The sequence below is a fragment of the Chlorocebus sabaeus genome, chromosome 24, assembly GCF_047675955.1.
Source record: "Chlorocebus sabaeus isolate Y175 chromosome 24, mChlSab1.0.hap1, whole genome shotgun sequence".
Taxonomy (NCBI): Eukaryota; Metazoa; Chordata; class Mammalia; order Primates; family Cercopithecidae; genus Chlorocebus; species Chlorocebus sabaeus.
This window is the reverse complement of record NC_132927.1, coordinates 70,429,363-70,442,818: the sequence shown is the minus strand read 5'-3', so window position 1 is coordinate 70,442,818 and position 13,456 is coordinate 70,429,363. Positions and strand designations below refer to the sequence as shown.

At 48.3% G+C, this 13,456-nt stretch overlaps 1 protein-coding gene across 1 annotated transcript; it reads left to right on the top strand.

Annotated features, from left to right (window-relative positions):
- The first annotated feature begins 2,744 nt into the window (after positions 1-2,744).
- Positions 2,745-4,646, top strand: IFI27L2 (interferon alpha inducible protein 27 like 2). The gene is made up of 4 exons (XM_007987686.3): positions 2,745-2,843; positions 3,106-3,135; positions 3,752-3,913; positions 4,438-4,646. The coding sequence occupies exons 1-4, from the start codon at positions 2,837-2,839 to the stop codon at positions 4,626-4,628; spliced, it is 390 nt and encodes a 129-aa protein (XP_007985877.1). The 5' UTR covers positions 2,745-2,836; the 3' UTR covers positions 4,629-4,646.
- The last annotated feature ends 8,810 nt before the right edge of the window (positions 4,647-13,456 follow it).

The following is a 13,456-nucleotide window of genomic DNA, read 5'->3' as shown; positions in this document are numbered from 1 at the left end:
TGAAATAGATAAGACAATCCTGCACAGCTGAAAGTTACCCTGTATAAATTTCAAAGAGCTCATCATACAAGCAAAAAGCTCATAATTATTTAGGCCTAGAACTTAACCATGTTTTATGTGTTTTTGGCATAGTTTTAATATAGATTGAATTTTTAGGAATTTTGTTATCTTGTAAATCAGGGAGAAATCGTACTTTGATTTGCTCTGAATTTTGCCAAGAGTTATTCACCATTTCAGAAAATCATGTCACCGGTAGCAATGTACTGCAGCCTGTATTTGCAGCTCCCTCATTCATAGTGATTAAATGTAGATATATGTATATAAATATATAGATACGTCTCTTAGATCCTTGTTTTGAAACATCAAATATAAGAAAATAAGCATTGGCCGAGTGCAGTGGCTCACGCCTGTAATCCCAGCACTTTGGGAGGCTGAGGCAGGCGGATGATGAGGTCAGGAGTTTGAAACCAGCCTGGCCAACATGATGAAACTCCGTCTCTACTAAAAATACAAAATGGTGACGTGCTCCTGTAATCGTAGCTACTTGGGAGGCTGAGGCAGGAGAATTGCTTGAATCTAGGAGGCGGAGGTTACAGTGAGCTGAGATCCCGCCACTGCACTCCAGCCTGAGCGACAGAGCAAGACTCCATCTCAAGAAAAAAAAAAAATTAAGAATTTACCATTGAATATTGTATCATCTTAAATCCCAACTTATATGGGTGCAAACAACTCATTCTTTCATTATACCTTTTGGTGTAATAGTGCTTGAGCATGTACATATTGAAATATACACTATTTTATTACAAATAATTTTCTTTTATTTCTCTTTTGTTTGGGCAATACCTTGTGTGTAACTGTAATAGAGGATGTTATCTATGAATTTCATTTCAGGATAGTAGAGAGCATTACAAAGTATTTTTTAATCTTCACAAAAAATGTGTAGCCCTGGATTAACAATTCTGATACTGCTGTGCACAGTCAGATTTTAAATCAGATAATAAATTTATAAGATTGAAACAGTGAGATATTGTTGCCAGAAGAGATAGCTTTTTGGAACAGAACAGAAAATATCCAAATAGATATACTGGTATATATACCAGCTAATAAGTTTTGAATATAAAGATGAAATATCAAATCGAAGATGAAATTTAAGATGATTTAATAATGGTAGTGGAACAACTGGCTAAGACATATATGGATACATGAAACACTATATGTACCAATCTAAATTCCAGATGGATTAAAGTAAATCTTAAATAGCAAACCCCAGAAGAATCTAGAGAAAATACAAGTGACAGTGTATTGAATAGCTAGTAGAAATGGCCTTTTCTAAAGACAAAAATAATAAAGTAAAAGATTGATAAGTTTGCATAAATATTAAACACTTTTCTGTTTTAAAAAAAACACCAAAAAGGCAGGAATGAAGCATAAATAAAAATTTGCAACATCTATGAGAATGGATGAAGATAATTAATAGATCATTAATTCCTATATATCAGTGAGGAAAAAAATACTTCAGTAGAACAAGGATCCAAGAATATGACAAGATAACTCACAAAATAAGGAGTACATGAAGGTAATAAACTTAAAGATAGTTTAGTCTCACTAGTGGTGAAGAGGAATGTATACTAAAATAAGTCACCTATTAAATCAACGAAGGGTTTTTTTGTTATTGTTTCTTAACGACAAAGCTAGTTGTTAGTGAGGAGGAGAAAAAAAATAGATCCTCCCACATACTTCTGGGAAAATGTAAACTGATGACACTATTTTTGAATGCCAACATTACAACGTAGGTATCAGGTGCTATAAAAAATGCATAGTTTCTGGCCCAGCAGTTCCACCTCCAGGAATATACAGAAAATACTTTGTGCCCATAATGTTAGCGCTTCATGCTAAAATAACTTATCAGAGCGAAAATTAGACTTTAAACCCTTAAAAGGGTGGGGGGGGGGGTCGCTGATACGTTGAACCCACAGGGATGGAATATTTAATGACCATTAAATATCATATTGAAGTTCTGGGAAAGGCAAATGGGCGGGCATGGTTGCCAGGAGCAGGTCGGGGGTGACTCCGAAAGCGCATGAGAGAATTTGATGGAGGAGGGGGCGGGGCATGTAAATAACATGGTCTGAATCAGAGCTGTCAAAGTCGCCCAGACTCATGGAAGTGTACACTAAAAGGGTGAATTTTACTTTGTGTAAATTACATGCATCTTAATAAAGTTGACTTTTTAAAAATCTTGTTGAAGAATATTAGACAGCCTGGGGAAATCTAAATGGTTGATTAACTGAAGTGAGTAATTGGCAAGGCAGAGTGTGATGGGAACTCGGCCTGTGGTGGAGGGGGTGTTTACACACTCAGCGGAGACACAGGCTGGAAGGAAAAGTGCCAGAATGTGTGTATATTAGTGTCTCTCTGGAAGTTAAACATCGTTTATTAAATTAAATTAAACATCGTTTTTCTCCGTGCATTTTGTTTGTTTGTTATTGTTGTGTTGCTTTTGGTTTTGGTTTTGGCTTTTGCAACTAACAGCTCTTCTGTTATTGGCGGGGTTGGAGTGGGGCCGGTGCTACAGCAATTTGGAAGCATGGCTCACTTGCTATGGCTTCCAGGTTGTTTCCAGCTCTTTTCTCTTCGGTAGATCCGTCGTCAAGCCGGGGCAGGCGAGCCGGGAGTCCGGACGGCGCCCGGGCGAGCGGGGTGGGGCGGCGGGGCGGAGTCTGCGTCTCTCTGGGGCTGCCAGAGTGGGCGTGTCCCTATTGGGTGGAGGGGGAAGTAACACCGCAACAACGCTGTCATTTCCTGGGCCGAGTTGTGACCTGGAGACGGCCTCAGCATGATGAGTGAGTCTTGCTTCCCCAGGGGGCGGGCAGGGTGGGCTTGGGGCAGGCCTCCCCTTCCCTAGCCCAGGAAGGGACATTGAATAGCTTCCTTCCCTGACTTCATCAACCAGCTGACCTACTGACTCCCTCTCTCTCCCTTCCTCCCTCCCCCTCCTTTTCTACCTCCTTTCCCTCCCCCTCCCTTTGTGCCTCTCTCTCTCCCCTTTCTCCTCTTTACCCTCTCCCTCTGCCTTCCCCTCTTCCCCTGGCTCTCTCTCTCTAGAACAAGCAGCTGCTGCTGCAGTGGGAGGAGGTAAGTTGCCCAGCTCTCCTGTCTCCAGGCCCTCACCTAGCCTGGTCCTGGGGGTGCTGGTAGACCGCAGAGATGAGGCGCAGAGCTGGCTCTCCCCACTCACCCTCCACTTCCGAAGCTGCCTGAGTTGCCTGAGTGAGCCATAGGGGCCGGGAGCAGCATCAAAATACTCCAGGGAAAAGCTCACTCCCATTCCAGCCCCACCTTGTCCTCTAGTCCTTATGTAGAATAAGCATAGGAGGAAGATTTCGTTTGAAAGAGCGTTTGCAGGTAAACTCCACATGGCTTATTTCACATTTATGCGTGGACACACACACACACACACACACACACACACACGCACACAAACTTGAGACCCAATAAAGGGTATTGACTTCTCCAGCATCACACAGCAAGTTAGAGACAAACCAGGGCTATGCCTGGTCCTTCTATGACATCTTTGCCTCACCTGGCTCCACACTCCACCTTTTCTTCACCACGAGCCCCCTAAGCTGCCATGTCTCTATTGCTCAAGCTGACAGTTGTCCGAAACTGTCAAGGAATTCCTAAGCAGGGGGGGCGGGGAGGGTCCCTTCTCCTGAGCCCACCTCTGCACTCAACTTCTCTCTCCCCACAGCCCTGGCAGTGGGGGCTGTGCCCGTGGTGCTCAGTGCCATGGGCTTCACTGGGGCAGGAATCGCCGCATCCTCCATAGCAGCCAAGATGATGTCCGCAGCAGCCATCGCCAACGGCGGTGGGGTTTCTGCGGGGAGCCTGGTGGCTATTCTGCAGTCTGTGGGTAAGTGTCCTGGACAGGACCCCCAGAGCTGGGAGAAGATCCAGCCCTGAGGCTGAGCCCGAGGGAGGCCCTCTCGTTGCCCTGCAGTTCCATGACCCTCAGCTTCCTGGGTCTTCAGTCTCTCCCTCACTGTCCCTTCTTCTGGCTCCTTGTGAGTGAGGTTTGGGGTGGGAGTGGATAGGGTATTGGGGTGCTGGATAGGGAGAAGAGGAAAGGAACCCAGGCCAAGAGCCATGCCTGGGCTCTGACACCTGGGTGACCTGGGCAAGGTCCCCTGCCCTCTCTGGGCCTCAGTGGCCTCCCGTGTAAAGTAAGGGGCCCTGTATCTCTTAGGGTCTGTCTGTGGATGACTCTCCCTCTATCTCTCAGTTTCCGTGAATTCACCCCTGAGCTGTCTTTTAGCTGCCTCTAGCAGCTTCTACCCAAAGCAGAGCCCTGGGATTTTTAGGACCTGGAGGAGGGATCTAGGTGGGATTTCTGGGCCACTGCCAGACCCCTGTGCTCATTCTCTGTCTCCTCCACAGGAGCAGCCGGACTCTCCACATCATCCAACATCCTCCTGGCCTCTGTTGGGTCAGTGTTGGGGGCCTACTTGGGGAATTCACCTTCTTCTCTCCCAGCTGAACCCAAGGCTGAAGGAAATGAGGCAACAGAAAATGTACCCCAAGGTGAACCTCCAAAACCCCCACTCAAGTCAGAGAAGCCTGAGGAATAAAGGTCACATGCAGATGCATCTCGCTGTCTTTGTTTCTTGCAGCTCTGGTTGGAGTTCTGAGCTAGAAGTTTCCAGTTCTCCCCCTCTCCCAGCCTCCCTTGTCGTGGAGGGGCAGAGGCAGGTGGTTGGCCATGCAGAGAATCGGCTTTGGTTGGTCTCAGTCTTACAGGGATGGGCTGTATGACCCAGGGCCATTCATGGGCCTTTTCTGGGCCTCAATTTCCCCCTTATTCAATGGTGGCATTGTCACAGGCTCCTGTTGGGAGGCAGGGGTGAGGGGTGGCCAGGGCACTTCAGGAACCGCTGACGGTAGAGCCCTCTGCTCCTCTTCATTAATGGCACTAGATACCCAGAATGAGCAAGAACACCATCCTTCCCTTGCTCAACCTCAGTCTTGTCAGAAGGCTGATAAGCCAGCCAGCAGGAAAACACAATGTGTCAAGTGTTACACTGGGGCTCTGGGCACTTTGAGGGGTGGAGGCTGAGTCAGGTTTGGTCACCAAACTGTGTCTGGAAAACTGAAGGAGAGGCTGAGTTCATGCATGAAGACCTGGAACTCTGACCACACCCTCACTGTGTTAGTCTATTTTGGGTAGCAATAAGGGAATACCTGAAGCTGGGTCATTTATAAATAAAAGAGGTCTATTGGGGCCACAGTTCTGCAGACTGTACAAGAAGCATGGTGCCAGCATTTACTGCTGGTGAGGGCCTCAGGAAGCTTACAGTTGCAGAAGGGGAAGGAGGAGCAGGTATGTCACGTGGCAAGAGAGGGAGCAAGAGAGATGCCAGGCTCTTTTAAGTAGACAGCTGTCTTGTGAACGAATAGAGTGAAAACACTCGTTACTGTGGGGAGGGCACTGAGTCATTCATGAGGGATCCACCCCCATGACCGAAACACCTGCCACTAGGCCCCACTTCCAACACTGGGGAATCACATTTTAACATGAAATTGGGAGGGTACAAACATCCAAACTCTATCAGTCCCTAAAGACTCCAGTCTTTATTCACATGATGGATGCCACAGTGGATGGGAGGGGTCCACACGGATCCCCAGGAGACTATGATGTCAGGAGAAACTGGGCACTTACCCAAACAAAAGTGACACAGAGCATTATGTTCAGTGCAGTGATGGACCCCAGCCACGAGCAGGGAGCACAGAGGAGGCAGGGATCTGTTCTCATACCTGGGGAGGCTTCCTGGAAGAGGAGGCAAAAGGCTTGGGCCTTGAAAGGCGAATGGAAGTCTGACAGAGGAGGAGGGAGGCAAAGGGAAAGGTGTCCCAGGAGGAAGTAAGTCCCAGCTGCTCAGTGAGAGAACTGGAGAGGGATATGTAATTGGGGGTGTCCATGGCAGCGTGGGTGGAAGGCAATACCTCTGAGAAGCCAGCGAGAGGAGGGGAACCTTTAGGTAGCCCTGGAGAGCCTCGGACGCAGTAGGGAACTCCCAAACGTGGAGGTTTCACAAGGAGGCAGGTCTGGTCTGGATGACGTGCAGCTGTCCTTCTGCCCCCATACATTTTCTATGCTGAGGCACATGCGTGTCTGCTGCTCCTGAAACTCCCCTGTATTTTGTGGGACAGAGACCTAGGCTCTGAGCCCCCCAGAGGACAAAAGCAGCCCAGGCCCCACAAGGGGAGCATCCTGGTCCCCATCTTCCTCCCAAGGACTGCCTGCACAGCTGAACCCAGCAAAGAGAGGCCAAGTGTCCAGGAACAAAAGCTGGGGCCTTTTCCCCAAGGGCTCAGGTATGAAGGGGTGACTGAGAAGGCTGCCTCTCCTCCCCTCCAAGGGATCAGCATCCGCTACCCAGAGAACAGAGCAGAAGGGGCATCTGTCTGCTTCTGTCTCGTCTGGAGGTCTCAGCATCTTGCTCCTTCCTGCCATTTTCCTGGCCCCTCAGAAACTGTCACCGCTAAGGGCTCCTGCCCATGACCCATGGGACAGCTCCAGCCTCCCCCTCTGGAGACCCAGATATGGCAGGGATGGAACTGTTTCCCTTCATTCTCCTAACCTTTGGCTCCCACCACCTTTAGGCCAGGCTGTGTGATGAGTGTCATCAGGTGAGAGTAACAGAGGCCCTCCTTAGATGGGATGGTCAAAGACGGCCTCTCTGAAACAGAGATGCCTTGCATAAGACCTTAAGGACAAGAGAGAATTTCTTAGCTTTAGCCTTTGGAAAACTGAAAAATAATAAATAATTTAAAAATAAAATAAAATAATTTTCTTAAAACAAACAGAAATAACATAGGATGGGAGATGACTATATTTATAAGTAAGTTAGACTTTTTTGGATCCCCTTGTTCCCCAAGGAGGAACTTCATGGTTATTCATAACTCCTACCCTGGTGACAGGCATTCTTGGGTGTCCCCTGATGCTCCATTCACTGTCAGGGCGAAGTCTCACTTCCTGCCAGAGAAGCCTCATTCTCTGGAGGTGTTTTAAAGAATGAGGTATAAGTAGAAATACAAGTTCTAAAATTTCTGCCCACACTCTAACAGATGGTCTTAAGGCAGCCTTCTGGGTGCACACAAGGCATCTTATAGACCACTTGGCAACCTATCAAGAAGGAAGAGCTGGCCAGGTACAGAGACTCATACCTGTAATCCCAGAACTTTGGGAGGCCAAGGAGGGCGGATCACTTGAGTCCAGGAGTTCCAGCCTGGGCAGCATGGCAAAATTCCATCCATACAAAATATACAGAACTTAGCCAGGTGTACTGGCACATGCCTGGATCCCAACTACTTAGGAGGCTGAGATGGGAGGATCTCTTGAGCCAGGGAGGTGGAGGTTGCCATGAGTCGAGATTGCGCCACTGCACTCCAGCTTGGGCAACAGAGCAAGACCCTTTCTCAAAAAAAAAAAAAAAAAAAAAAAAAAAGGCCAGTCTACAAAATCATTACTTTCCTTGAACCCCTAGGATAGCTGAGGTTGCAGGGGCACCAAATGGCCTGAACTCTCAGGATAGTAACATGCCTCCAAGGAGAGACAGGACTCTGAATCACTGAGCCCCCTGGGGTCCACTGTGTAAGCGAGTAAGGAATCAGCTAAAAGTCTTAAGTGGTTGCTAAAGGCCAACTAAGACTCACATGAGTGCATAGAACCTTCGGAAGCCGCAGGCACAGCATGGGTCCCACCAACCTGCAGACCCTTTTCCCTGCGGGCTGGGTCCCTGCAGGGTCCTGGAGAAATCTTCCCTGGGAGGGGTAAGACTGGAGGAAGGGAGCAGGAAAAGCATCAAATACCCCCACCTTCCTTCTCTTCTAGAGGAAGGGCACAAAAACCTTAAGCCGTGGGGGAAAGACAGCCAACCCTGTAGCTTCCAAGGCTCATGCAAAGGCAATTGCAGAAGGAGAAGAAATAGTAAAACCCTCCGCCCTTGGGGAAGAGCAAGAAACCATCCTGAGCCCAGACCTGGAGACCTGCTACCCTTAGGAGAGGGGCAGGGATCTTGAGAAAATGCCACCCCTAAGCCCCAAATACACAGGGCCTGCCTAGACTGAGGCTGGCTGAGGAACATAGAGAATCCCACTTCTCCCATCCAACCAGGCTAGTAAGTAACAAGCAAACAGATGTCTACCACTGGGGATGGGGCAGAGACCATATCCAAGGCTCAGGCACAATGCAGAAGCTTAAAGACACTGAGCAAACTCCTCTGCAAGCCAACCTCCACCCTAAGCACGGGATAACACTGATCTGAAGCCAATGGCACGCTCATAGCAACCACAGTGTCTTAGTCTGTTCATTCTGCTGTAACAGAAAACCACAGACTGGTTAATTTATAACTAATAGAAATGTATTGGCTCACAGTTCTGGAAGCTGGGGTGTCCAATATCAAGTTACCAGTATGTCTGAGAGCCTTCTTGCTGCATCATCACATGATGGAAAGTGGGAAGATGAGAAAGAGAAAGAGAGGGCCAAATTCACCCTTTTATAATGGCATTAATCTCACCCATGTGGGTGGAGCCCTTGTGGCTTACCTCTTGAAGGTCCTCTTTCTTAATACTGTTACAATGGCAGTTACATTTCCGCATGAGTTGGAACAAACATTCAGACCATAGCATGGGGCAACTACAAAACCCAAGTCCAGCTGGACTCCTGCTTGGTTTGACTCAACCCCCAGGGAAAGGCCTAGCCAGAAAAAAGACATACACATTTCCCAGCATGAATATCATTTGTCCTGTCTGTACTGTTGCCCCTACCCGCTACACTCTCTCTGCCAGTCCCTGCCTACTACTCCCTACATCCAGCACCTTTGACCCTCCCTCCCAGTGTTGCCCCCATGAGGCCCATAAGACAGGCTGAAAGTGTCCACGCACTGATCCAGAATAGACCTCAGCCAATGATGGATGGGAGTCAGGGGATTAACACCCTACAAGTGGGACAACTCTTGCCTGTTCCACATTGTCTCCAGTGGTCCCCAGCGGGATTGAGCCTCAATGGCCCACATTGCAAAGTCACTCATTAATCAACCCTTTCTGGGCTGCCTTCCCTTCCATTGCTCACCTCCCCATTCTTCTGTTGGTGTTTCCTGGGATCACCTCCCAAATAAGCCACTTGCACTCAAATCCTTGTGTATTAGTCTGTTCTCATGCTGCTAATAAAGACATACCCAAGACTGAGTAATTTATAAAGAAAAAGGGGCTTAATGGACGCACAGTTGCACATGACTGGGGAGGCCTCACAATCATGGCAGAAGGCTAAGGAGGAGCAAAGGCACATCTTACATGGCAGCAGCATGAGAGCGTGTGCAGGGGAACTGCCTTTTATAAAACCATCTGATCTAGTGAGACTTATTCACTATCATGAGAACAGCACAGCACAGCCCCCGTGATTCAGTTACCTCCCACTGGGTCCCTCCTACAACACATGGGGATTATGGGAGCTACAATTCAAGACGAGATTTGGGTGGGGACACAGCCAAAACATAACATCGCGTCTTGGGGTCTCAGCCTAAGGCTGCTTCCCACTCTCTTCTCTGTCCCCACTCAGAAGCCCATAGGCCTGAGCCTAAGATAGCCACAGCACTCTATCGTGTTGCTCTTGAAATCTGGCTGTGTTCAGGTCTTATCCATCTCCTTCCCTTGGGATAAAGCTCAGACAGGTGGCTTCGCCATCTCTGTGCAATGATCCACCTGCTCAGCACCCCAGGTAGCCCCTGACCTGTCAGAATCTTAGAAGAGGATACAGGTCAGCTTTGGGGCTGGTCCCCAGCTGGGCTACCCTGGGCAGTGCCATGTGCCAAGGCATGGGGTAGTGGGGTAAATCACTCAAACCAGTGATTGATCCCTAGGTCTTTGCAATTTGTCAAGGGAAATCTTGGCTCAATTCTCAGTTATCTTTTCCACTAGTAAATCCCTGTTACCAAAGACACTCAAAAGAGTTTGGCTGAGGCTGGTCCCAAAATGGTTAAAATTATTGAACTACTCTGCCCCCACTCCCAGCCCAGACCTCTTCATCAATCTGAAATTGTTTGAGTCATTGTAAAAGTAAATTTACCTCCCTGAGTGCAGGCTGGTTGCTCAAGGAGGCAGCTGGAGAGAGCTAGTGGGCAGGCAACCAGATTCAGGCTGCAGATCTACTGGAAATAACCTGCAAAGTTTATCATTTTCAGCCATGGAAAGATGCCCATCTTTAATAGCAGCAGGAGTTGGGTACTCTGGATCAACTTCTTACAAGTTCTTCCAACAACGTCTATAAAATAAGACCACGAGCATCACCCTTCTTGGAATGGCGTGAGGATTTTATGTAATGAGACCTGGGCAGTGACTTGACCACAGTGTGTGTATATAGGTGTTATTTGTTTTGATCTTCTTGTTGATCTTCTTGTTTCAGCACTTTTAGGACTGCCCTGTGGCTATTTAGGGTGTCCCACAGGTGACCCAGAGGTGGTATGGGGACTCAGGAGAACAGAGGGCAGAGTGGCAGGACATAGAAGCTCTTTTCCTCCCTTCCCCAGTCCAGGTGCTTTGGAAGTCACAGCACTCCAGTCATCTCCCACTTGGGCTCATTGCAGTCCTCGCAGCTCATAACTCCTTTCTGTGCCCACTGTTTTCCACAAACTCAGAGCAGCCACTCCAGTCCCCCTTGGGTCCCTTGAGTCTCCTGGTGGGTGGGGAAGCCAGTGTTGAAGGTTCACAGCTGTCAGAGGGTGAGTGCTCCTAGATGGGCTGCAGCTGGGGGTGATAGGCGGGAGAGGATCAGAGACATGAGGGGCTCACACCTGCTTACCCGTCATATCTGAGCCTTTGTAGATATCCAATGGCAGGCTTGGCCACAGGGGCTGTTCTCATCAACCCGGGGACTATACTGTGATCTGACCCAGCCTTTCAATGGCCAGCTTCTTCCCAGAGTGTCAGCACGTGAGCATTTCTTTTCCTGGGCTGGTAAAATGCCTGGGAAGAATCTCCCCCTAAACCCACACGCACATTTTTTGCATTTTTTCCCTCCCTTTCATTTGGCCTCTCATTCTCTCTCACTCTTTCCGGAGAGTGGCTATAAACTCTAGCCCTGTGCTGACGGGGCTCTAGAAATTTGGTCTTGGATGTTTACAATGTAAAAGCACAGGAAACTTCTTTATTCTTTATCCTGGAGGACAGCCTAAGGCCTAAATGTCCAATCCATGACCAGGCAGTCTCGTCACAGGAAACTTGTTTATACTGGCACATGCTCTTGTGGCTCTTTCTGACTTGTGTCCAGTTTATTTCTACCAAGATAGTCACACTCTAGGAGAGGAGTCAGGTTTATGTGTATTGGTCAGATAAGACTCAGAGGAGACAACTCAACAAAATACATGACATAACAGAAACAATGTGTTGCTTACAGGTCCCAGAGAGAAGAGGGCAGTGTGCCACCCAGGGCCAATGGGAACAGGGCACCCTCCAGGACACATGTGCTCAAACAGCAAGTGAGAGCAAGAGAGAGGGGGCGAGGGACATGTGGGCTTTTATGAGGGTCCAGGGCATTACTCAAGCAGGTTTCCCTTGGGGGTTCTAATTGGTGGGTTTAGAGCATGTGGGCATGACTTCTGTGGAGTCACACTGTGACTGAGAGGTGAGTCAAGTACGTTGTATCTAGGTGTCCCACATGGAGGTGGTCACCAAAAGGCAGTTTATAAGGATCGACCATCTTGAGAGACTGGAAGACAGCAAAGAATTGGAAACTGTGTCAAGGGTGACCAAACCCTACTTCTGGTATGAGAAAGTCCAAGTTAGATTCAGAATGGAGGCCAAGGCAACACAAAAGTGTAAGAATTCACTGCACTGCCATCCTGAATGTCATAGCCTGCCTGCTAGTGTTCTAGGTGTCCACTGATAAAGAAGATTGAGAGACTTAACACTTAGTACGGAAACTTTCATTTTTAGTGTGAAGCGCCTGCTCTTAGTCATGTTGGTGCCCCCTAGTCCAGAGACTCAACCTCTCCAGGGATAACTCTCCAGTGATCTATTGGAGGGGGACTCCTGGGGTTTTCCTGCTTCTTAAGCAGACTTTCAGCCAGCCCTCCTGGTGTCAGTCTACCTTCATGCCCACCTCCAAAGCCCATGCTGCTCCAGTGGCTGAGCCTTCAGGGTCCTGCAGGGCAAAGCTGACTCTTTCTGCTGTCTTTACTGACAACTTAATATCCAGCTTTCCTGGGGCTGCTAGGTGGAACCACTTGTCCATGTCATTTCTGGCTGTGGGCCTTTATGGGGGTCCAGGGCATTACCCAAGCAGGTTTCCCTTGGGGGGGCTCAGGTTCTCATTGGTGGGTTTAGAGAAAGAAGGAGTGACTTCTGTGGAGTCATCTCCTTTTTTCTTCTCTTTGTCCTTATGGGCTATGCTTTTCTTTAATCCTTAACTGTTATTTTAGTGGTGTTTTGAGATGGAATAGAGATGGAAGCAACTCTCTTTATTGGGTTAATTCTTCTATTGCTTGCAATCAAAAGATTTCCTACTGTGTTCAATAGAAAGTACATTCATTTGCAGTAAGAGACCATCTTGGCTTACGCAAGAGAAGTTTCTTTCTCTTTCATCTAGAAGTATCAGCCAGGGTGGTGGCTCTGCTCTGGGAGACCCAGGCTCCTGCAGTCTTGTTGCTCTGCCTTCTGTAAGGTATTGTTCTCAACTATAGGTGTAAGATGCTCACTCTCCTGCCTGCAGCAGAGCCCATGGGAAAGGACAAAGGGGCAAAGGTGGGCCCATCTAATCCCTTTAACTGCATACCCAGATGAGTGCATCTAACTGCAAGAGGGTTTTGGGAATGCAGTTCTTCCCTGGGGATTGTGCACCTAGCTAAAGCCAGGGCTCTCTTCCTATCATCTAGAAGGAAAGAACAGGCATTGGTGACTACTGGCAGCCTCTGCCTCTCTGATGAAGACACCAGTCTCAACAGGAACCTATTCTAGATCCCTGCGATGAGAATTCTCTGCATCCCTGTTCAACCTGCTGAGCCACTGTGTGCCACAGCACAGTTAGCTGTGGATGTGCCTGACTTCCCTAACACTGCAGGCCTGAGGACAGGAAGATTCCTCTAGAATCCCATAGGAGTAGAACCTGGTGTCCCAGGGGCCATCTGGGGCCAGGAGTATCAGGAATCCTGGAGCTGCCAGAGTCAGTTCAGCCAGCTCCTGAGTGAACAAGCCTCAGCCCAGTGAAGGGAGACAGGGTATTCAGGCTGTGTACATTTTCTACTACTGTGTAACAAATTACCACAAACTTAGTTGACTTTAAATGACACCCATTACTATCTTATAGTTCTGGAGGTCAGAAGTTCTGAGTTCTCTGCTTATGGCCCCACAAGGCAGAAATGAAAGGTTTCAACCAGCCTGGGCTCTTATCTGGAGGCTCTAGTAA